The following is a 26,546-nucleotide window of genomic DNA, read 5'->3' as shown; positions in this document are numbered from 1 at the left end:
TATATAATAATTTATTTATTTTTTTTGTGAACACGAAATAAACAAACTTTTTAAAACAATTTTTTTTACTAATATTATAAGCGTTTAATAACATCACTTTTACCATTTAAATGTATGTTTAGGTATACTTATATAATTTTTGTTTAATATAACTAACATAATTAGGTACTTTTATACATTCAGAGTTAATTTCTTTTCTTGTCTTTATTTTTTAAAGTTAATGTTCAAACGTTAACAAACAAAATATTTGTTTATATATAACTAATAATTGAATTAATATTGTTTTTTTTCTTCAAATGGAATTTTATTCTGTTCTTAAATAAGCATGAATTTTAGTAAAAGATTTACTGATTTAACATTCAATAACTTTCAAAAATTGATGTTTATTTTTCTTTTTTAATTCTTTATAAGATTCTATCTAAATTGATTAACTTAATACTTATGTGAAATTAAATAATAATTTATTTTATTTTTTTTATTTTAATAATTAAGCTTAAGATTTAGAAATATTTCTTATTGATGAATTTTAAGTTAATTTTAAAGAAAAAATGAAAATACGTATAATATAAATTGATAAAACCACAGTTAATATGACCAAAGTAAAAAGAAAGTTTAAAATGATTTTCAAATCGACAGTTTGGGTATCTTAAAAGCCAAGAAAAAAAATATTTTAGTTCTTACAATTTGTGAAGCAATTAGATTCTATTTTAAAAATCAGACTATTATCGTCAAATGTTGAATTAAGTTGCCAGTTATAGCTATCTTTGATTTTCTTCATAGAAAAAAATCATGGGAATTTTTTTAACAGGTTAATTTAAGCTTTCATTGACAATTTATGTCATTGAACGCAAATTTCCTGATTCGAATCCAGGATTTCCTTATTAAAATCTAACGTTTGGGTTAGAGTTGATCTTTGAAAGGAAAACTGTCTGGTGGGAACAAAGAAAGTGGAAAACTTTCAGTGTAACGATTTTGTTCTCAATGTCGAAGTTTAAAGCAGCTGTTCATTGAAAGAGGTTTTATCATTGAAAAAATAAAAATAAACAAAAAGAAAAGTTCTGGGATAGTCAAAGTAAATATTTAAAAAAAAATTACAACTCATAACCATCATTTTCATAGGGAACGTTACAAAGCTGTTATATTTTGACTTGACAACGAAACACTATAATTTCGTCGTCGCTAATTATAAAATTTAGTTTTATTTTTGAACACACAAAATAGGAACATTCACCCCATACCTTTTGCTTTGATTTCAACACCAAATCATCTCAACTGTAAATGAAGTATCGAAATTTCGTCGCAGAATAAACTTTATATTGTTGCTGCCATATTGTTAACGCTGGAGCTGTCAAATTGTCTGTCATTTATTAAGTCGATTTTATACAATCATTATGTTCAAAAACTTCACTCATTTTACATTCCCTTTCTGACATTTAAAATAAATTTGACTCAACTAGGTACGACTTCTGTTTTTGGCTATTGTTAATTATTGTTAATAATCGTTAAATGTTGTAGTTCCTAAAGCTAAGTATGCACGTTTCAAAGATCTTCCCACATTTGCAGATTTTTCGCAAAACACCCGATTTTATCTGTCAAAAGTGACAGCAAATGCAGTGGGATAAATCTTCTATCAAAAATTTGGCCGATTTCTTGCAATCGTTTTCGGTCGTCTAAATACTATTTTTTTTTGTATTTTCAAACAGTTGGACGACTATCCGCTATTTGGATATTGGATGATGTTCTTTCTAAGAAATACATACAATTTTTAATTGGCAGAAAGTTTTTGAGTAGTAAAAAATACCAAGATTTAAAGGATTTTGAAAGAATTTGAAAACTACGAAAATTAAAAGAAATGAGAAGTCAATATTTAGCAAAAGAACGAAAAAAAAGTTATAAAAAAGGCTAAAATTTGACTGCCTCACTTTTGTTTCACCATTTTTCTATTTTAATGCTTTTTAAAAACGACTTGTTGTTTTCCCTTCTAAAGTAAATGTTTATATTCTCAATGAGTTTTACAAATTTCATTGTTTTCTTAAGTTTTGAATGCGTGTGAACAGACAATTATTAATTTGAAGATACAAAATTGTGGGCAATTGTCAGCCAATTTTAATTTAACAAATTTTCTAATATTTGGATAAAATCAACCAACCGTACAAACGGACAATTTTCACTAAATAGAAAATTGGCAAATTGTCTACTAATTGGATGCTATTGGAAGACAATTCAAACAATATTAAAAGATCGTCTTATCGTGTATAGGTGTCAAATTGTTACGATTTTTAACAATATACAACTTAGCTAGGCTGTTGTCAAAGTGAATGAATTGTCTATAAAACTATAAACGATTAATTTTGGCTAAAGAAAGAGGAATGGCGCAAAATTTTAAAGAACATGCCACAACATTTAAATGATTTAGTAAAACTTCAAAGAAATTTTTAGAAATTTACTACACCAAAAAGATGGAATGTCTACTTTAAGTTTAGCAATTTGCTAAATCAATGTGCCACGTGTCACTACCTAGAAAAAATTGTTATAAGAGCTCTGGATGGAATGGTAAAGTGTACTTTGGGAATTCCAATTAAAAGCGCCGTTTTAGTTTATTTGATTTGTTTATTTTCACGGACTGTTACTGTTTGAGCAAGTAATCATAACGAAAAGAATTGTGGATTGGCCACTATATTGCTTAATATTTAAAAAATTGCTACTTAGGAAAATGTTGAGCTCCAGCAAAAAGTTGTTTAAAGTTTTAAGGCCCTATTTTTAAAGAACTTATCATTTTACTTTGAATCAATTTTGTAAATAATTACCAATTTACTTAGCTACTCAAAAGTTTTAACGCTTTATTTTAGTTTTAATAACTTCTAAATTGCTTTATCACTTTTTATTAAAGAACTGAAATCGAAACATAGATAAACAGGTCCAGCTCATGAAATTAAACGAAGAAAACACACTTAAACGGACCTATTAATTGAAATTCCCAACTTCAGACTGCAATATTTCATCCAATGCATTTAAAAAACTATTTGTCATATTAATTAAGCAAATAGCTAAAAGTAAAAAAAAGCCATTACATGATTTTAACATTAACAAATTTAGAAAGATGATAAAATTGTTTAAATTAGGCAAATCATCTTTTAAAAAAATTAAACAACTAAAAATGGCTTTAACATTTTATTATATGTGTTTTCTATGATTATGCAAAATAGAGTTAAAAAATTAGAGACAATTTGACAGTTGCACATTTAAGAATAAGGCAGCAAATATATTGGGCAGGTTCAGACGACATAAGGGCCTTTAAAGTAAAGCAAGTTTCTAGTATCTGATTGACCAGCTGCCAAAAAATTGCCTTCCAATTAAGGCAACATTATTTGAAAGTTGACTGGAAAAATAGTCAAAAAAATCTCACAAGTCAGGTCTACTATGTTAAAATGAAAGTTGATCATGTTTTTTTATCCAACTAAAAGCTGAACTTTATTACTCTATAGTTTAATTATTTTCTGCACAATGTATCTTAAGTATAGTTCAATAGAATTCCTTGTAAAATTGAGATAGAATAAAGTAATATTCCTTATAACTTGTCCGAGAAGCGTTTTGTACACAATAATGCTTTTGTTTTTGGACGATGAATTGAAGGTAGAAGTTAGTGAAGTAAGCTTCCAAGTTTGAAATGTATGACATTTCAATTGAAAACGAACTATTTGCAGTTCACTGCAAATGAAGTCCCTTATGCTGTCTGAACCTGACCATTGTCAAATTCCGAGTTTAATAAATGTGTCAGAAAAAAACGATAATTCTTTTGAAAATATCTTTCAGGAAAAACCTTTTTAAATAACTGGCACACAATAACTTGACTTTCCAATTTTGTTTTTCCAAATTCATGTGATTTTCCGTTGTGTACTGGAAAACCCCGTCAAACTAAATTGTGGTTGCGTGAAAAAGTTATATTTCGCCGATTTATGAAATTCGGTCTTATTTCATTTTGGCTTAAAATTCTTCAAGTCAATACTTTCATATTGTATAAATTTAAGAACAAAACTATTTCGAGACTCAAAGTTCTTCGATTGACCAAATTATAGTTTGACATAATAATAAATCAATTAGGTGGCAAAACAGTCCTTCTAGGACTAAATGATATACAACTCTCAACCATTCTTGTGTGCGTTTAATGTTGTTAGGAATGGAGGGGACCTTCAGTTTTAAACTGAATCCGAACGGCACACTTGAGAAAGCACTTTTTATAGGAAGAATTACTCTTGGAGGATTTGTCAATTTTTCGCAAGATGCAGTACCCGTGAGAAAAACTTTAGATGGCACAGGCAGGTGCTGAACTGAAGACTTCTGGCATGACAGTCCTACGCACTAACCATCACTCCAAGGGTACTACTACAGTCTCACATACCAGTGAGAAAAACGGGTCAAAAGAAACTACAAAAGTCAAGAGTAAAAATTCTTCTTTCTGGCCACTTTAAGCTGTTGGCCAATGATATTCCAGTGATGAGTGTTCAAATCCCATTCATATCAAGTTCAAAGTGAGTAAAATACTGAACGTTAGGCTTTAAGATGATGTAGTTACAAACTGTGGCAGATGCAAACAGTGGTACATGGAAAACTGTATTCCGCTTCACTGATACACGACAAGTTAACGTAACGTAAAAAAAATTAAAACAAAAATGTAAGTAAAGAACTTAACAGCCAACCCCAAAAATAAAATTCATTTTCAAAATAAAATCATTTAATTCACAAACCCAAAGATGTGTTGCACATTATTTAAATAACACAAAGAAAATAATAATATTAGAATTAATTGTAAAATAATACATATAACCAAAAAACTATAAATTTTTACTATTTCGTAAGCTAGTTTTGTATTTCAATTATTATTTTCATTTATTTATTATTTATTTCTTAACTATCAAGGCATAATTTGATTGATAAATTTTATTCGTTAGAACAATTTTTTCTTATTAATTTTATTTGTTATTGTTCTATTAACTCATTTATTTCTTTTTACAAATTTGTTGATTGATTTTTTTTTGTTTTGTAAATTTATTCTTATTTTTCAATTTCATTCATTGCCTAGCCTATAGTAGTTCTTGTATTTTATTTTTATTTATTTTAATAAATGAGTGACTTTTTTTTATTATTTTTTGTTCATAAAATGTATTTGCGACTTAAAGTAAAATCTATACATTAAATATTTCGGAAGATTGTTTTTTTTTTCAATTTTTTGTTCTATTTATTGTATTTTAATATTGCAAATCATTTCAATTTTTGATGATCGTTTATTTGTTTATTTGATTTCTTTGTCTATTTGTTTTAGTTTTTATTTGTTTGATTGATTAATAATAATAGTATTTTTTTAAAAACAAATTTAAACAGAATTTCTTTTTAAATAATGTAATAATAATCGCATAATTATATTATGACAATTCTTATGAATATATTCCTTTCTTTGATTTTTGTTTGCTTTAAATTCAAATTCCTAAATTTAATCCTAAGCTCTAATTGCGAATTTCACAACCATTTGGCTATCTGATTTTTGTTTTTTTTTTTTAACTCTAGTTTTAACCAAAACAAAATAACTGATTTGAATATATAAATTTATTTTCAATTAACTATTAAATTTAACAAATAAAATTATTATTTAATTTTAATTTTTTCTTTCCAAAAAGTTGTTTTTTCTTCACTTAAAAATAACAAAAATTCCTGTAGTTATAATTATTTTTTTATATTCATTTTTAACAATCGCAAGTTTAAAAATGTACATACACAAAAATTATTACATATTATTATTATTATTTATTTTTGTAAATGACTTTTTCCAAGTTTTAATTTTACGAAGACTTTCGGTTTTAAATTTTCGTATCAGAAAATGTATATTTACAAATTTTTCTTTGATGATTTTCTTAACATATAATAAACTTATTTAAATTAATTTATAAATAACGTTTATGTACAAAATTTATTCATTTAGTTATTTTATAATTTCTTTTTAGTTTAAATTTCTATTATGAAGAAAGATCTTAAGATTAAAGTTGCAGTAATTGATTGTTAGCGATAATTTCTTAAGATTCGTTTTTAAAAGCACTTAGATTTTAGTGTAAAATTATGAAGGAATTATTTATTAATTATTGATTTGATTTTTTAAAACGAAATAAAAAATAAGCTTTAATTCAAACAGTAAAAATATTATCTTCTTGGTTTGGTGGAAATTAAAAGTCTCAACCTATTAAGAGTAAGTTTTAATTCATTGGCTGATCACTTGACAATCATTTCAAATTTAAAGGATTGGGCTTGTAATGCTATTATCATTGTTTCGAATTGAATGCAATCTTTTGAGAACTCATTCAATTGTTTACACTCTTTTGAACGTTTTTTTTTTCACATAATTCTGCAGTAAACTAAGAAAAACGTGAAAAAGGATCTGAATACTAAAATACCCCAATTACATACTTAAAGGTTGTAGACTCTCAAAAAGTCAATAAATTCAATTTTTCAATTTAACTCAACTTCTTATCTTCATAAAAGATTGAATCTTTTTAGAACTTTGCAAAAATTTGTGAAAGCAAACTGAGTTTAAATTTTTTGGGCTATGTTTTGAATGACAATCAAAATGCATGGGATCTTGTCTATCATTGGGGAATAGAGCATTTAATGTTGGAAAAATTGTGCCCCAGAATAATAAAATTTAAAAAAAAACCTAAAAAGAGAAGTTATATTCATACATTAAATCAATAAAGTTATTATCTGTCGATGTTTGAAAGCGTTAAGATAGAATTCGATGCAAGATTCCGTGTATTTAAAAAAAATTATAAAATTATGTTACTTCAAAAATTATGCATGTTTAAGTTTTGTATTTTGTTTTTAAATATAAAGTTAATGTTTTATGTAATGATTTTTTTTTTTGATTATGCTAATTATTCTAGAGTAGTGAAATGTCAGTTAATGATATGTTGAAAATGTACAAAATGTTTGTTTTATTTTTGTTTGTCGATTTTGTTTATTTCCTATAGATTCATTTAGTTTTGTTTTCTGAATTATTATTTTTGTTTTAATAAAATGGGAAGCATTGAAGTTTTTGAAGGGTTTTCTTTTTTTTTATTTATTTTATTTTATAGCAAATGGTGAACGATTTTATGTTTATTTATTATATTTAATGGATTTTCTTAATTCGATATAATTAAATTACATTTTTTATAATTATTTTAATGCACTTGCTGTTAACATTCCAATTGAAAAGAAAATAATTTACAATATAATAAATAAAAGTTGAAAATTAATTACATAACATTTTACTTGTTTGTCTTTTTTTTAAATTTATTTATTTATGTAAATTATTTTTAACACAAAACTCAAACTTAAATTAAGAATATATAAATTTAATTAAATATATAGTATATGTTATCTTATAGACTAATTTTGTAATATAAAACTATTAACTACATTCACTACTAATCAGGCGGAACGATTTTTTCTACCGTCGGTTTTGTATCGTCAGGATCCAAACTAAGACAGTCAGAGAAATAATTTTCCATAGATGAGTAGACGTGTTCCAGAACTCCGTTTAGTTCGTGACCCTCATCGGCATAGGTCTAAAATGTGATTTAAAGTTAATCGAATTAGTGTCTTAGTTATTTGAAAACTCTTGTGTCCTTTTTTTTACCTGATATCGATAGAGAACTCCAGCATCAGTAAGAGATCTCGCGAGCTGAACACCATGGATATACGGCGCTGTCGAATCCGCCAATCCGTGCATCAGGAAGAACGAATGTGATTTTATGTGTCGGGCACGTTGCGTTGCATCGGCTTCCACATAACCCTTATAATTTTCAGCAGGCTGACCAAGGATACGTTCTGTAAAGGCTGAATCTAATACGCAAAGACAACAAATTTTGTAATCACGGTTTTTGTTTAAGTTGATTGTGATAATGCTTACTGTAAAATAACCAATCAGCTATCGGTGATATGGATATTCCACATTTGAAAACTTCTTGCTGGGAGCCCAATACCATGGTAGTTACATATCCACCATAACCCCAACCCCATACGCCTACACGAGTTTCGTCTAGAAAGCTAAACGTGTCTAGTAAGTAACTGAAATTAAATGAAAACAAAAGTATTGTATTTAAATTCAAACGCATTACAGTTTTCTATATTTTTAGTTCAGAAAGATACTGCTAGATAGAGTTGTAGTGAAAAGCTTTTGAGAGCTTACGAAAGCTCTCAAGGGATTACGTCAGGGATGTTATATATATTTTAAATGTTATATATTTTTTAAATTCTTATTTGAAAATAACACTGTTCGAAAGAATTACGTTTACAAAAAGATTATTAATTTTTCAAAGGATTAAGGTGTCCTGAATTTGAATCTCAAATTTAATTTTTTCTATAACTCTAGGATATCAAATCTGCCTATTTAAAAATTTTAAAGTAACCAAAAACGAGGTTTTTAAGTATTAGTCAAAACACAATATATCCATTAACAATAAATTATATGATGATTCTAGAAAGTAGAAATCTTTATCTCCTAGCTTTAGTTTAAATCATTTTAGATCTTACTTAGCTTTTGTAATTTCTTATAAGATATAAGATATAAGATATAAGATATAAGATATAAGATATAAGATATAAGATATAAGATATAAGATATAAGATATAAGATATAAGATATAAGATATAAGATATAAGATATAAGATATAAGATATAAGATATAAGATATAAGATATAAGATATAAGATATAAGATATAAGATATAAGATATAAGATATAAGATATAAGATATAAGATATAAGATATAAGATATAAGATATAAGAACTTAATCCCTAATGTTTTTGAATGCTTCGTTTTATCGTGAATTTTAAGTGCTGATTTCGAATTTAAACTCTGAATTTTTAATATATGTCCTTAAACTCACAAATAACTGTTTCTAATTTGTAATATATATATTTTTTTAAATATATTCCAAAGACTTTATATGTTATAACCTTGAAAAAGCTTTTCATAAAGATGTTGAAACTCGTACAGGACATTATTAGTCAAACTCCATTTTCAAAATTTTCGTGAGTTAACAATATAACGGAAAAAACAGTGCGACATTTAAAAAAGTCGTTTTTGGAATTACCAGATTCTAATGTCTCAAAATATGGTAAAATTATTTAAAAATGATTTAAAAACTCAAAGTATTCGTGTTTTTGAAAACTAATGTAATGAAATGTCATATAAAAATATGTACAAATGATTGCATGGTTTTCAAAATTTTAACAACAAAATTGACAAAAATAGTATCCCAGATTTTCGGGATATGTATAAACTAAACAATTGGATGTATAAACTTAAACAAACGATTTGTAATAGAACTGCATTTTCAAAATTTTCAGATTCTATACTCTTTGGGACCACACTGCTGTACTGTTATAACTCGCCACTTTTATGAACTATGTGACTGACAAGTATTGTATTCGTAAAAAATTTCGGTAAAAAAGTCAAAAAATGTGAGCCCCCCTATTCTGACTGACTTTCCTCTCCCTTACAACCCAAACCATTCAATTATTTGATTTGAATTTTGGAAATTATGGTTTTGAGCCGATTCACGGTTTTTTCATTTTGCAGGTACATACATTTAAATCTTAAAATACAAGAAATATTTTTAAACAGACTTATTTGAAACATGACTAAGTTCTTACGACCCAGTCGTGCATTTTTTTTGCTTTGGAATAGTTCGAAAATATAGACACACAAATAAAAACTTTTAAGGAACGCAAATTACTTCAGTTAAAAGACTGAATTCGCATGACTAACTCAGTTTTAAAATTGAATTGCATTTAAAACTGACGTATAATTAACTTTAAGGACTTTATAAAGTCAAAGACTTTAAAGGTTAATTGACTTCTTATATTGCAAGTCCTGACTTTTAAAAATGACTTAACTTGAATGTTAAAAGTCAAAGCTTTGAAGTCTAAAAGCTTTAAAAACAAAGTGAAAGTCATGACTTAACTGCAGTCAATACAAGACTTTAGTTTTTACAAATCTTAATGAGCAACTTTTTAGAAGTTCAGTGTTTGGGAGGTTTCATACATTTTTTAAAAGAAATTGTGTTTAAAGAAAAATTATATAACAACTTGAAAATTAATCATAGCTTAGTAACGCAATCTATTCTTGTTGCTGCAGCCCCATTTTCTAATGATTAATATACACCCATCCAAAAACCGCACCTAACTTTGATGTGTTGAAGAAAAAGAGACTTTTCAATGATCACTCATCGATAATTCTGCTGAATAACGTAACGGGTGAAAATGGACCCCATAGCTGAGAATTATTTTTTGATGGTTTATATTTATGCATTTCAAGGACACATTCATCGAAATTATAAAGTATAACGTTGCTAATGGCTCAACGGCTTTAGTTCTTGGGTTAACTGAATTTAAATTGGCTAAGTTTCATGACGAAGAACATAGAGAAGCAATATTCTTGAATAATATTTCTTGAGCGACTCACATTTCCATTCTTTAAATCACTAACTTTTCTCAACAGCTTAAAATTTTCACCAGTTTCACTAAAAACGGCAGAGCACGAGGACATAGTTTTAAGTTTTCAAAAATCTGAAAATGATAAATTTTAAATGAAACCTCTTATTAGAAAACCCTATATTTTGGAACATTTGTTCCGAAACTTTTATGGTTATCTTTTTTGTATGTTTATTTAAGGAATTCATATTTAGTTTAGGTTAGAAATAAATATTACTGAATTATTGTGTACTTTACGATGCAACCTTTTTATTAAAAAACTATAACTATTTAAAACCTTATGTTTTTGGAGTCTTATTTAATTTAACACGCTGTTTTTGTCTAAACGTTGTCTTCAAAAACACGTCCTTTCAAAAACAGCTAACTCTTAAGTTTCAAAGAAGTCAAAAATATGTTCCTTTATATTTCAGCATATCTTTAATAAAGAAAGATGTTTAGTTTAGACGAGTGGGACTTGTTAGATTGATAAAAGACTGTTTGCGTACAATCTATATTAGCAATGCAAAAAAATTGGAGAAATACGTATTTAAGTATTTCAATAACAGTATTTTTTAAATTTTCATTTACCCTGAAAATGTACTTAATTCTATATTTTCCAACACAGTAAACATGACTTTACCTATCCATTTGTCTTTTATTTTTAAAGAAATAAATATTAAGGTGAATTCAGCGTTATAAAAAATCCAATTTCCTAGACATAGATGAGAAACCCTCGACATCAACATCAGCTTCATAAAAGCAAGAATAGCTGCTTCTGCAAACACCTTTCCGAGTAATTCCCTTATTCACATAAAATTTTATTACGAAACAAAAGTTGAGTACCTTAAACATGACCAGGATCATTTTATTTAAGTCAATATTCCAAAACGCAAACACACTCACTTTTAGAAACATTTCACTTGTGCCTTGAGCAATGCACACATAAACTGTTTAAATAATACAAGTATACGAGTAGTAGGTAACTCACCTACACTTAAATGCTAGAGAACTTCGTTGAAACCCAACCAACCCACCTTTAACCAATTAAACTTACCTTAGAACGGAAATTTGATCCTGCACCTCAACTCCCCCCAAATGTCGGTATAGTGATTTTTTACTTTGTCCTTTGGCGCCTCTCACATCCAACCGAATATATATTACATCATTTCGTGAGGACATGTACGTCCCCCAGTCTATTCGAAATTTCTCCGAAACGGATTCGGATCCTGGTCGCCCATTTCTGTAGAAAATGAATCATACAAAACAAAAAGGAAATACTTAAAAAATATTGTCGCCATAACCAAACCATCCTTAGAATTTTATTTTTATTCACATTCAACAATATATCCGGAATAGAAAAATCATAAGAAAAATGCAATGTAAGAGTATCTACATATATGGTTTTACTGTGTGGCATACTTACACTTCGACGAGCACAGGAAATGCGGCATCCCTTAACTCTTCCCTCCAGCTGGGCGGCAGGAGTAGTTGTACTTGAGCCCTGCTTCCATGCGGTAGGGGAATTTCAAAGGAACGTTGAGTTGGCAAAGCCAATGCCTGCAACCGTTCCGTGTAATAGGGTCGCGTGTCGAAGAGTATTTTTTGCAGACTATGCGTTTTTGCTGAATGCACTCCGGACACTGGGAGACCCGGACCCAGGCACTCGAGTATATAGAAATCGACACCCAGCTCTGTTGCTATGGAAGACTTTGGAGTTAGGAAGGCATCAAAATGGGAACAGTTTACATAGTAGTAACGGCTACTCCAGAGCGCTTCGCCTAGATCACAGGTAATGCACTGAGGTTCACTTCTAAATAAAAAAAAATATTAATAAAAGAAAATATTATAGTTGACATAAAATTTCATCAAATTCAATCACATAAAAACAAGTTTTTCAAAAAATATTTATATTTTCGCTGGATTATATTTTTATGTATGGATTAAGAAAGGTTTTGGGAGTACACTGAGGGAAAACTGTATGAAATCAGTACAGAGGCTTTTATGATAAACGTTTTCACTGGATTTTGCATGTTATTCCTGTAACACCTCTTTTCAAATTGTAAAGTTGACGTGCGTTGGTTACATACTCAGTCCTTAATTAGTCTTAAACCTATGCTTAATACAGAAGACATGCACTGTCTAAATAGCTGTTAACTTTGAAACGAACATCCAATCCATAACCAAACTTTTTGCTGACTAAAAGTAATATGTATTGATTACATATTTGCTTCGAAATATTGTAATGCAAAAGCTCTTTGTTTGTCGTTAGGTTAGGTTAGGTTGGAGTGGCTGTCCAGATGTCATTGACTCACGTAGACCTCAAGGGTCTATTGTGATACCACTAATGAGGTTACTCAGAGAGTAATGAACTTAAACAAACCATTTTGTACTCTTAATAAAGTTAGAGAGACGTTTTATGTCAATAGTTGCCAATTCACTGGTATTATCGAAGAAGGGTTATTCCTTCTAATGGAGAGTGCTGGACATGTACATAGAAGGTGTTGGACTGAAGTCATTTGTGTAGACCCCTAGCCTCAGAGCATGTCTTCCTATGAGGCAGTGTCCTGTTATTACTCCAATTGTAGAGCTTATACTTTGTCTGCTCAGGGATATCAAGCCTTTTGATCGTTTTAAGTCTATGCTTGGCCATATTTGCTTTATGTTGTTGTTGATTCTAGAGCATATTGTTTGAGAAGATATTTGCATGTAGCAAGTGGTGTTCCTATGTTATGTTTTTTTCTAACATTAGGCAGAAGTGTTCCGTTTTTGGCGAGCTCATCGGATTTGCAATTTCCCGGAATGTCTCTGTGGCTCGGCACCCAAATGAAGTGAATATTAAACTGTTCCGTCATCTCATTCAGAGATGATCGACAATTGTGGACTATTTGAGAGTTTGTGGAGACAGACGCGAGAGATTTAAGAGCGGCTTGGCTGTCCGAGAAGATTCGTATATCTTTGCAAGATATAACGTTTTCTTTGAGCCAGGATAGTGCTTCTTTGATCGCCATTACTTCTGCCTAGAATACACTACATTGATTGGAAAGTCTATATGATAGACTGAGATTCAGTTGTTCCGAATAGATACCACTTCCAATTCCGTGATCGGTCTTTGAACCGTCTGTATAGAAGTGTACCGCAATGTCTTCCAGGAGGATCTGGAAGGGATGGACACATGGAAGCTTTTACCGAATACCATTTTTGGGGTGGTATAGTTTAAGCGATCTGGGATAGATCTGAAACTGTTTAACGTTAACAATATTAAATTGTATTGAAATTGTACCGACATTTCGGGTTCACTGTATGAGCAACGTGTATTGAGTCAATAGGATATGAAGTTTTATTTCAAATGTGGTGGACGACATTGTGAGTTCACGATATCGAGTTATGGAATGAATACAAGCAACGTGTAGTGATTCCGTAGATTATGTAATCTTTTTTATAACCCAGCCGCAAAGTTATAGAATGAGTATAAGCAAAATATACAATGTATCAACTTATTAACTTTTGGAGCTTAAATTTCGATAGGCCTAGTGGTTTGCATGCTTGCTTTGTAGTTTTAAGGGACTCACTGTAAGTTCAAGTAAGTGAAGTTTGTTATTTTTATAAAGAAGCCGATCATAACATGAGAAAGGACTCCATACACTAAATAAGTGCAGTTCAAAAAACTTAAGGAGATGCAGACATCATAATAACGCGTAAACATTCCATAAAATGTCACAACATAAAGACACTCAAACAAAAAAAATGTAATGAGTATAGCTTTATGGAATGACTACATATCAGTAAATAAATTATTTAAATATTTTTGAAATGCGTTAATAAAGCTAAGTAATGAGAATATCATTTATTTTATCAACACATATTTCATTTATAAAGAGTATATGATTAATGTAATAAATACATATTTTATGTAGTGACTAAATAGATGTTTTTAACCAACAACTTTTACACACTACATTGTACTATACTTGCTGTATATATGTTAAGATAAATATTGTAACATTTATACAAAATATTTAAAGATATGTAATGAGTTCATAAAGATGTGCTCATCATTGTTAGGTCTTACAATATTTATTTAAAAATTCCCTAGAATAATTACGTATTCATATGATGAGTGAATACAAAAATAAATACAACCTTTTGTCATCACAAAATAATTTAAGAATGATGGATTGGCTACAACTCGAACTTTACTAATTCCAAGAAAGCTTGTACTCATCAAAGAAATCATTGTGTTTTTCATTGATTGAAATCTTTTTTATTTTGAGAGTCCAAAAATTAGTCTATTACATATTTGTCGGCCTGCTCGTCCTTTTCACATGGAAATACAATTTCCCAGTAATTGTACCTCCTTCAATAAAAGGTGTACCACTAATTTTTACCAATGAAGCCAAATATCTTGGTCTGATATTGGACAAAAAATTAAATTGGAAATCTAATAAACAGGAAAGAGATAAAAAAGCTACAGTAGCTCTTTTCCTTTGCAAGAAAGCCATAGGAAGCAAATGGGGTTTTCAACCTCGCATAACCTTGTGGCTGTACACATCAGTCATCCGACCAATACTTATGTACGGGGTTGCAGTATGGTGGACTACACTGGAGAAAGTCACATACTACGACAAACTCAGCACTGCGTGTTTCTCCATAAGCGGGGCATTGAAAACCACACCCTCAGCAGCGTTAGAAACTGTCCTACATCTGACACCTCTCGACATCTTCAGTAAACAAATGGCAGCGAGTACAGTTATAAGACTCAATGCCTCATCTCAATGGACCAACAACAATGTGGGGCACTTCATCATTTTGAACCTTTTTGATTCTATACCAAAGTACATAGACTACACTATTAATAAACCACTATTTGGAAAAAACTTACAGGTATCCATCCCATCCAGAGATGAATGGGAAGACAAAAATTCCTGGATAACAAAAGTATTCATTTTTATACAGATGGATCCAAGACAAATGAGGGTGTTGGTAGTGGTGTGTACTCAGAAAAGCTTAATCTAAGCATCTCATTCCGCCTCAATAATCATTGTAGCGTCTTTCATGCGGAAATTTAAGCGATCAAAGAGGTTATCTCCTGGCTAAGAGAAAACGTGATATCAACTCCTGATATCCGCATCTTCTCTGACAGTTAGGCTGCTATTAAATCTCTTGATGGTGTCTCAACCAAAACTCAAACGGCCCTCGATTGTCGATCGTCTCTTATGGATGTTGGGTGCAGCGCCACAGAGACATCACGGGAAATTGTAGAGCCGATAAACTCGCTAAAAATGGAACCGTCATGCCTATTTCACCTGAAAGGAAGCAGATAGACATGTAAACTTATGCTAAAAGAAACAGCTTTTGCGATAGCAAATTCTAGGTGGCACAACTTACCAATATGCGCAGCCACAAAACTCATATGGCCTTCACTGGACCTAAAGCGCTCTAAAGACTTGTTATCTCAAAGCAGACTTCATATTAGCTCCCTAATAGGTGTCCCTACGGGACACTGTCTTATAGGCAGACCCGCAATACGACTTGGTGTAGCCTCAAATGACTTCTGTAGGAGCTGTATGGACGAAGAAGAAAACGAAACAATCTCTCACCTCCTCTGCACTTGGTCTGCTCTTTCACTCAGACGCAAACTTCATCTGGGGGACTACTCTTTTGATAATCCCAGTGAATTAGCTAAAAAGGATATCAAATATTTTCTTCGCTTTATAAAAAGCTCAAAATGGTTCGACTAGTGAGAAATAATTCTCTAAAATCATGTGGTATCACAATGGGCCATTCTTTTGGCCTAAGTGTGTGGATTCTAATCCGCAGATACGTTAACCCAACCTAACCTAACCTAACTTGTCTGCCTGTGGTCAGTAAAGATTTCAATGTTTAATTATTGCAAGAAGAATGTGCGCAGGAATCTACACTATGAGTAAATACATTTTTCCCTCAGTGTAGAAAGCAACAAATTAATCAAAAATTTCTTAACGAAATAACGGGTGTTTTCTTTTAGAGCGTGTGGTTTTTCAATATGGCAATACTTTTATCGATGTTCATCTTTTTGAAAGCTGTCACTTGATAAGCAAAATTGTCGTTATTTTAGTTATAACAATCCACAAATAATTGTTCAGACGCTGTTAAATGTTTAAAGATCACTGTTTAGTGTGCTCATTGGTCCATATTTTTTTTTAAATAAGGCTTTCGACTGAAATTTATACAAGCCAGGGCGGCGGACACTTGTCCGAAATAATTTTTAAAACTTTATATCAAACCCTTATCTTTATAATAAATCTAAATTCTTGGCCATAACATTAAATTATTTGCGTTCATTTAAAACCACACGTCTAAAAAAACAACCTTAAGTATTTTTAAATAAAATAATTAATAATTATTTAAATAAATGTACTAATAATTATTTAATATCATTAATTAAAAAAAAAAAAACATTTCTACTAAATTAAATCAAGGACAGTTTTTTCCAAATATTATAAAGAATATCCCGAAATTAATTGATCTGTAAAATAACTTTACAAATGGCGGTCAATTAAAATCTTTCGTTAATTAATGTGGGGCACTTTTCTAAACTTACTTTCGACTATCGTCGCTCACTGGATCCTTGACAACATACAAATGTCTTTGTCCAGGTTTTTTATCTTGTGTTCCAAGATAATAGACGAGATGATTCGCCGTGTCCCAACACAGAATCTTTAAAACCTGAAAATAAATTCAAAGAAAAAAGGGAAACAAACAAAAATACAAGTTATTTCAATTTGCAATAGTTTCTATTTTAAAAAAATGTTTTTAAATAAGAAAATGAATGTGGATATTAGGTATGGCGTTATTGCAATAAAAACAGCACGCATCACTCATTTATTATAGGTAAGCAAATTATACACAGTCATAATTTTGTTGTAAAGCTTTTTGGTTAGTTATTCCAGTAAAAGCATAAGAGAAGAAAATTTTAATAAAATATTTAAAACCAAATATTTAGATTTTTAAAAATGAATACAAATAAAAAAATATTGAAACAAATTTACAATGATGGTAGAAAATGTTGACAAAACTCAAAACTCAACAGCAAAAGCGAAATATGTAAGTGACACAAAAACTGAACAATTCAACAACATAAAATTTATCGATAAATAATGTGCACTATGGGACCTCGGTAAATCGAAGGCTAGTAATTCGATGTTGTTTAGTTAGTACCTTATGTTTTGGAATTCGAAAAACACGGAAAATTGGTTTTATATTTTATCTTTTTCGGAGTTATTATGAAGTGTGTTGTTAATGTTCCCAAACTAAATGTTTCTTGAAAATATCGAATAGAAGCGATTTCATTGTAGAAAAAAACAATCTTACAATGCGAATAATTGCAGAAGAAATATTGTACTGTTAAATCAATACTATTGTATTATAAGTTGAAAAAGACTTCGGTTTAATATTTTAATGTTTAAAAAAAATGACTTTAGCAATCCACATATAGAATTAGGTAAACGTTTTAGGTTCAATATAGCCGAGATATTAAAAAAAGGATAATTCCGTGACCTTTGACCTCGAATAACCCTTGACGTGTACATGATATCTTTTTACTGAGCTGAACCCCTTTTTTCGTCTAATTTGACTGGACTATAATAAGTCATATCATAAATTAGTAAATAACAATTGGCAATAATTTGAAGAAGTAACAATCTATGAATTGTATATACAAATGTATTTAGAACAACAACAAAAATTCAATGACTTATTAATCATCATATGTTATTGTTCAAGGGAAGTATATTGGAACATATTGGAACATGTATTCTTTATAAAAGTAATCTTTTTTTAAATTTCTGTATTTCAAAATGCTGTATAGAAAAATAGGTAAATAGGAAACGTGGGAACTTTTTCAAATTATCAAAACTATTTTTATTTGTCAGCCTATTTACAGCATTTTTTAGAATTTTAAGATACAGAATTTTGAGCATACAGTTTTTTTGTACAAACAGTATTTTAAAATACAGTATTTTGAGATACAGTATTTTAAATACAGCATTATGATCCATACAGGATTTCGAACCCAACCCAAAAAGTATTCTGTTTTCAAAATTCTGTATTTTAAAATGCTGTAAATAAGGCTAAAAAATAAATATAGTTTTAAAAAGTGCCCACTTTTTTACATTGTCAGAACTGTTTTTATTTGTTAGCCTTATTTACAGAATTTTGAAATTTTAATATACAGAATTTTGAATTTTTAAGATACAACATTTTGATCATGCAGTATAGGTATTTTGTACATACATATTTCGACCGCAACCCGTAACAGAAACCGTCTACGTGGCGCTCAAGAATAATTCAAAAAATTGCTGCTGCATTGTGCAGTGTTAACAAACATCCAGGTTTACGGTCTTAAGGCTTTCAGAGTTGAGTTAACACAAGAACTTAAACCGGTCGATCACCAGCAACTTCGAAGGTTTGATAGGTACATGTGCTTCCGGTCCTTGAAATGCTTCAAATTATACGGTTGTTAATTCAAAAATTATATCTTCGTTGATAAGGCCCAATTCTCATCCGAGGCTACGTTACTATTCACAATTGTTGTATTAAGAGCTTGGAATATCCAAAAATTATTGTTGAAAAGCCTCTCCATATTCAATATGTTACTGTTTAATGCGATTTTTGGACTGGCGGCATGATGATGTGAGTAGACATTTATTAAATGAAAATGAGGGCTTTGCAAATAATGTAATTGTGGAACCGAGTAGGGATTAAAGATTCATAAGTTAGTTAGTGACTTTTGATTAAAAAAAATTAACCAAAAAGTTACCAAGTGACTTATGAGTTAAAAAATATTAATTCTCAACCTACTAAGTTACTTTTGTATTGATAAAAAAATAAATTCTCAACCTACGAAGTGCTAATGAATTAATTTTAACGACAGTAGTTTTTAAGATTTTGAAAAAAAATTGTGTGTTTCCATTTATGCAGTCCCTATAACTCAATTCAATAGTTTATATTTTGAAACACATATTTAATGGTTTTGTTTATGTTAAATGTTCAACAATACTATAAAAATAAAATTTAAAAAGAGGCTGGGATGCGACCCACACTGATAACTTCCCATCCCGTCTGTCGATTTGTCTTGCTTAAAAGTTTGTCTATATGTACTCGTATCAATTTTTACCAAATTTGCGTACTATTTTTTTTAGATTTTATTTTTTTATGAAAACACGGACTGTTCGGATTTTTATATAAAAATTACTGAATATTGAAAACAATATTTTCTGTGAAATAAAATATATTTGAAGCCAATATTTTTAATTTTTGAAAAGCTATTTGAGCCGAAAGTAAATTTTTACCAAGTTTTAGTATTGTTTTTTTACAGTTTTTTTTTGTCAAAAATCTGTCAATTCGAATTTTTTAAAAATGTTACCAAATGTTGAAAACAATATTTCTTATAAGATATAATTAGTTTGAAGCCAATATTTAAAATTTTTGAAAAGATATTTTAGTGGAAAAACAATTTTACCAACTTTTATAATTTTTTTTTTTAAGTTTTTATTTTTTTGTAAAAAAAAACTGTAGATTCGATTTTTCTCAAATTTTGTCTTACTGTTGAAAACAATATTTCTTATAAGAAATAATTAGTTAGAAGCTATTATCTCAAAGTTTTTAAAAGATATTTGAGTCGAAAATCAATTTTTACCAACTTTTATACATTTTTTTTCGCTTTTTATTTTTTTATAAAAAAAAAACTGTCAATTCGATTTTTTTCAAAATTTTACTGAATGTTGACAACAATATTTTTTGAAAGATAAAAGTAAATTAAAGCCAATATCTCAAAGTTTTGAAAAGATATTTGAGTCGATATTCAATTTTTACCAACTTTTGTTATTTTTTTTTCGGTTTTTAATTTTTTGCAAAAAAACTATCAATTCGATTTTTTTTCAAAATCTTACTGCACGTTGAAAACAATAGTTTTTGAAAGATAAAAGTGAATCTAAGCCAATATGTCAAAGTTTTGAAAAGATATTTGAGTCGAAAATGAATTTTTAACAACTTTTATTATTTTTTTTATAGGTTTTTTTTTTTTGTAAAAAAACTGTCAATTCGATTTTTTTGAAAATTTTATCGAATGTTAAAAACAATATTTGTTATAAGATAAAATAAGTTTTAGGCCTAAATTTCAAGTTTTTGAAAAGATATTTGAATCGATATTCAATTTTTACCAACTTTGAGTAAAGTTTTTTTTTAGATTTTTATTTTTTATAAAAAAAAACTGTCAATTCGATTTTTCTCAAAATTTTATCAGATTTCAAAAACATTGTTCTCCGTTGCTCAAAATTGTTTTGGACATGAAATTATATTTTAGTCGTTAAATTTTAGAGGTGACAAATTTTTTTTTCAGTTTTTTTGATTTATAAAAAAAACCGTTAGATATATTTTTTTCAAAAAATATACTTCTTTGAGATCACGTTACAGTTTATTATACAAAATTTAATTCAAGTCTCTAGCGTTTTTGGTTCGTAAGATATTCAGGGTTAACCAAAATTTTCACCTTTTTTTTAAACTGCTATGGTAAAAAACCACCCACGCAATTTTCTTGAGAGCCCTTTCTGCATCTTTCTGCCTTATTATCTGTATAACAAAATTTATTTGAAGTTGATATCTCTTCTAGTTTTTGAGCTTTGGACAACGAAAAAAACGTCGCGAATGTACGGACGTACGGACGTACGGACGTACGAACGTACGTACACACGCACGCACAGACATCTTTCTAAAAATCTTTTATTTCGACTATATTGACCTTGAAACGTCGAGAAATGTCAAAATTTTCAATTTGACAAATCGGACCCATTACAATAACTTCCTATGGGAAGTTAAAAATAAATCGTGTAGTTTCGTTACTTGAAGGTACGAGTTAGTTTTATAAGTGATACGTTTGGCGGAAACTCAACGAATATGGAAGACAACTTTTAATATCAACTACCAGTTGATAATTTGCAGGCTTTAAGTAGTAGTAGTAGTAGAAGTATTAGTATTTTGTTGTGTTACGGAAGACCCGAATCAATTAAAAAATAGGTTCAAAGTTAAGCACCAAAAATAAATATGGTAGTGAGTAAAGTCACTAAAAAGAATCAAAGTCCAGTTCAAAGCTTTAAAATTTAAAAACTCTTGATGAGATATTTAACGGGTTTGAGATTGATGGACTGTTTTAACATTTAAATAAAAGTCAGTTCTAAGAGATTATATAGAAACTAGTAAACAGTTAAAAGCCTATTAAATGTATGGGACAATTTGTTAGCAGCTTTTCAAATTGTAGATGTTAATTATTTGGCAAAAAAATGTGAACAATTTAAATAAATTTCTGATTTTTTGACAAATCTGTTAATCAAATAGCCAAACCTATTCATTTGCCTTGAAAATTAAATGGCTGGAGAGCCACAAAACAGTTTAGATGAAATAAATAAAGAAGATCCTAATATTGACTCAATGAAATGCTGGGTTCAGTTGTCCGAAATTAAAAATTTTGTTGGTGATAATTATTTCTTTTTTTACAATTAACTTATTAAGTCTTCCGTCCTCTGAACGAAATTATAACTGTATTATCGAAATAAGTTGTCGTATGAAATTATTACCCGTGTTTTGTTGGAAAATCTATCCATAGCATAGTAGGATTTTACACGAATAACAAAAACAATATCCGTAGTATGAATACTACCGATAAAAGTTAAAGTAGAATCTTACTACGGATGGGTTTTTGACATTTATACGAGACATTTCGAATGGATCGTATGTGATTTCGTTCTCAAATGTTGGTACGATTGATATTGCATTTGAATCGCGATGGCTATGTTCTTTGAGTAGTTCTGCATTTGGAATCATGTGTTTTCCATTGGGGGAAACAAATCAATCTGTTACTGTTCTTAGTTTTGTTAATGAAAATGGACTAATTGGGCTTATTTTGCATGAGAAATCAATAGAAAAGATAATTAAGTTTTGCTATGTTTCCACCAAAAGTTTATCTCAGTTTAGATTAAATAAATCTTTTTGGTACTTCCACCGCACAAAAAGATTTAAAAATGATTAAGTTTGACAGCACTTTCTATGTGTTTCGATGTTTCTTATGAAGTGCAAGTGAGATAGTTTGATTTGTGTTAAACAATAAAAAACTGAATAGTTCAGTACCATATAAAAATATGCTACCTGCAATGCAAATGGGCAATTGTTTTTTTTTAATTTGATTAAAACAAAACTATAGTTTTTGTACACAAATATGCAAAATAAACAGACCATTACACATTATCTGTAAACCAACTCCTCCACACAGGTTTTTCTTCACAAATTTCTGTCTCGAATCAAGCTCATTTCAAATCGATTTAGGTATATAAAGCGTTTTGGAGAGCTTAAAGCTCGCTTCAACACCACATGTTAATGTATTAGTCTACGAACAAACCCCCTTCTTGAAGTATTTATTTTTTGTGAAATTGTTCGGTTAAAATTTGTAATCGACTATCACAGACGTATTTTCTTGATTTTGATTTTCAACTATCAAAAATCAGCGTACACGATTTCACCCCTGGTCTAAATTTGCTGTTTTTTTTTTAATTTTTTGATAAATTATTTTGGCAAATATTCTTTTGTATCAACTTTCAAATACAATACAACTTTTTTGGCAGTTTTTCAATGTACCATATATGGTACACCAAAAAACACGGCTATTAACTACCTACTCGTAGTTAATGAGCTTTAAGGATTTTATGCAGGCAACTTGATTAACTGTGGTAATTTAATTCCTAAGCCAGGTCTTTTAAAATGAATTAAGATATAAATTTGATTACCTTAAAATATTTTTAAATTTTAAATTAATTCTATTCGTGCGATTTTTTATTTCTTTTTTTTAGGATATGTAAATATATATAAGGAACTTAGTTCAATGTATAAAAAAGAGGCTGGGATGCGACCCACACTGATAACTTCCCATCCCGTCTGTCGATTTGTCTTGCTTAAAAGTTTATGTAGTCGTATCAATTTTTACCAAATTTGTGTACTATTTTTTGTAGATTTTATTTTTTATGAAAAAATGGACTGTTGGATTTTTATATAAAAATTACTGAATATCGAAAACAATATTTTCTGTGAAATAAAATAAGTTTGAAGTCAATATTTTTAATTTTTGAAAAGCTATTTGAGTCGAAAGCAAATTTTTACTAAGAAAATCATTTTTTACCAACTTTTGTTAATTTTTTTCCGGTTTTTAATTTTTTGTAAAAAAACTGTCAATTCGATTTTTTTTTCAAAATGTTACTGAATGTTGACAACAATATTTTTTGAAAGATAAAAGTATTTTAAAGCCAAGTTTTTAAATTTTTGAAAAGATATTTGAGTCGAAAATCAATTTTTACCAACTTTTATTAATTTTTTTTAGGTTTTTATTTTTTGTAAAAAAAACTGTCAATTCGATTTTTCTCAAAATTTTATCAGATGTCAAAAACATTATTCTTCGTTGCACAATTTTTTTGTTGAGATGTAATCATATTTTAGTCTTAAAATTATTTTTTCAGTTTTGTTTGATTTATAAAAATAAACCGTTAAATGGGATTTTTCCAAAAAATATATTTGTTTGGTATCACGTTACAATATACTATACAAAATTTAACTCAAGTCTCTAGCGTTTTTGGTTCGTAAGATATTTAGGGTTAATCAAAATTTTCACCTTTTTTCAAACTTTTCAATTTGACAAATCGGGCCCATTACAATATTACAAAATAGTAATAAATTGCTGTTCATTTTTTAATGAAAAATTTTGATGTTAAGTATTTGGACCCGTATATTAAAAACAACCTGATAGGTTCTTAACGGTCAGTAAATCCCACTATTGACGAAGTATTCTTACAGAGCAATGTCTAGTTTTGGCATTTCTTTCAAACTTGTTTGTTCAGAATGATGATGGAAAATGCACATTGCTCTATAAAGGTCGGAAAAGATCTTACCGATGCCTTCGATGTCAAAAAAGGTTTTAGACAAGACGATGCATTGTCATGCGACTTTTTCAAACATCGTTCTGGAAAGAATTGTTCACAACTCAACCGTTAACACTAGATGTCCAAAGGTCCATCGAATTACTCGGGTACGTCGGTGATATTGACATATTGGGAAGATCAAAGCGTGATATTAGTGGAGCGTTTTTGAGCATTGCGACAGAATCGAAGAAGATGGGTTTAGTGGTCAATGAGGGCAAGACCAAGCAGATGTTGTCATCAAAAAAGGACTTTGAACGACGTCATCTTGAACAGAACCTCATAATGGACAGCTATAACTTTGAGATAGTTATAAGGACTTTGTCTACCTAGGAAAGTAGGAATCGATGTAAATTGAGACAACGACACCACCACGGAAATTAAACGAAGAATAACTCTTGCAAATCGCTGCTTCTGCTTAGAAGGCAGTTGAGTAACAAAGTCCTATATGGAGCATCTAAAATCACTTTCTATAAAACACTGAGGCCCGACCCTTTCAAAGAAAGATGGAAGCGTCTTAAAATTACTTGGGGAGAAAAATTCTTCGGGTGATTTTAGGCCCGTCTGCATAGATTTTGAGTGTGGGAGAAAATAAAACGACGAACTGTGCCAGCTGTACAGCGACACTGATCTGCTTAAAAGAATAAAAGTCCAACGACTTAAATGACTGGGTCAAGTAGAGTGAATCGGCATCAACGCTCCAAACCGGAAGGTCTTCGAATCCAATCCCAAGGAACGGCGCGGCGTAGTAGAGGAAGAACAGGACTCAGATAGCAAACGCAGGTGGAAAAGGATTAGGCGTGTGAAACTGGAGCTATCTAGCACTGGGTTGAGCTGGCTGGAAACGCATGTTGATTGGAGCACGGGTCAAATGGCCCTCAACAAATTTCGAATTGACCCTCAATGTTTTTTTCTTTGAGGCATCGCTGTTCGTCACTCTCTGCCGTAATGGTTCTTCATCTGAAAAAAGTGTGAACGTATAAATAACTCCCTGTTTATATTACCAAAGGACTGATTGTATGCCTTAAATATTAGTTTCTAAATTTTCAGTTTGCTCTTCTTAGCCCCATTAAGTTAATAAGTTATTTCCGATTATTTAAAACTTCTTGTTATAATATTTAACAAGTCAAATAAATATTTTTCATGACTTAAAAGTTCTTGTCAACGGAAATTTGCTATTTTTTTTTAATAATTTAACCTCTAAAACAAAGGTTTTAAAATATATACTGAAGGAAATATTGAAGAACCGCGTATTGATTCGTATTTCATAAGCCGCTCGAATGAAATAAGATCAATACAAAATGATAATAAATAACCAGTAAAAAATAAATATTTAAAATAATCAATCGATGAATCGCTCATCATCACAAACAAATGTTATGCCTCTGTGATGCACCCCAATCTCCATCCATTTGTATAAATGTGCAAAAACGTGTTGTTCAAATATAAATAACCAATCAAACATTGCAATAATAATTAAAGCAAAACTGTATATTAAACGTGAAGTGCCTTTTATAGGTAAATTACTTACAGCGCTTCAGAAACAAAATTTTATGTGTATTGTATAGATACTGTTATTTTCAAATATAGTAAAAATCGCCAAGGACACTTTATAAAAGGACCTCTTTCACATTTCAATAAAATCATGTTAATATCCTTACAACATTATATACAGCGTACAAATATACATAGCACTCGTTAGTATAATAAATAATATAGATATTAAATCGTTGACAACACATAAGCTTGATTTATACATAAAGAAATTAATTAATTTAATTTTTATTTAGATGTACATCATAATCAAGTTTTAGAGGTTCAATATGCATTTATATCCATGCGATTAGTTTAATTCGAATGCAGGTTATTTTTTTTAAATTAGCCAATTTTTTGTTGTATTTTATTAATAAGAATATAATTAATTTGTTAACAACACAAACAGTTAGTTTTTTTTAGTTTTTAATGTTCCATATCGAAATCTCACCTGATTTCTGTCATGTGTTATAACGGCAACTTGCTATACTTATGGGCATTTGTTTTAATTTTAATTC

At 29.4% G+C, this 26,546-nt stretch overlaps 1 protein-coding gene across 3 annotated transcripts in view; it reads right to left on the bottom strand.

Moving 5' to 3' along the window:
• Positions 1 to 6,017: 6,017 nt before the first annotated feature.
• LOC129952072 (inactive dipeptidyl peptidase 10-like) overlaps positions 6,018 to 26,546 on the bottom strand; it is an 81,139-nt gene continuing 60,610 nt past the window's right edge. The window contains exons 7-13 of one of the 3 annotated variants that reach the window (XM_056064499.1): positions 26,480 to 26,512; positions 17,085 to 17,209; positions 11,928 to 12,314; positions 11,559 to 11,744; positions 7,937 to 8,094; positions 7,664 to 7,869; positions 6,018 to 7,592 (exon numbers count right to left, since the gene is read on the bottom strand). In XM_056064499.1, the coding sequence (XP_055920474.1) occupies positions 7,452 to 7,592; positions 7,664 to 7,869; positions 7,937 to 8,094; positions 11,559 to 11,744; positions 11,928 to 12,314; positions 17,085 to 17,209; positions 26,480 to 26,512 (1,236 nt within the window). In that variant the 3' untranslated portion in view covers positions 6,018 to 7,451. Of the gene's footprint in view, positions 7,593 to 7,663; positions 7,870 to 7,936; positions 8,095 to 11,558; positions 11,745 to 11,927; positions 12,315 to 17,084; positions 17,210 to 26,479; positions 26,518 to 26,546 lie in introns of those variants that run through there. The other 2 variants (XM_056064500.1, XM_056064501.1) reach the window with 2 other exon arrangements.

Source organism: Eupeodes corollae, chromosome 3 (genome assembly GCF_945859685.1).
Source record: "Eupeodes corollae chromosome 3, idEupCoro1.1, whole genome shotgun sequence".
In the NCBI taxonomy this organism is placed as follows: domain Eukaryota; kingdom Metazoa; phylum Arthropoda; class Insecta; order Diptera; family Syrphidae; genus Eupeodes; species Eupeodes corollae.
Note: the sequence above shows the minus strand (reverse complement) of the source record. Positions and strands in the feature narration are given on the sequence as shown.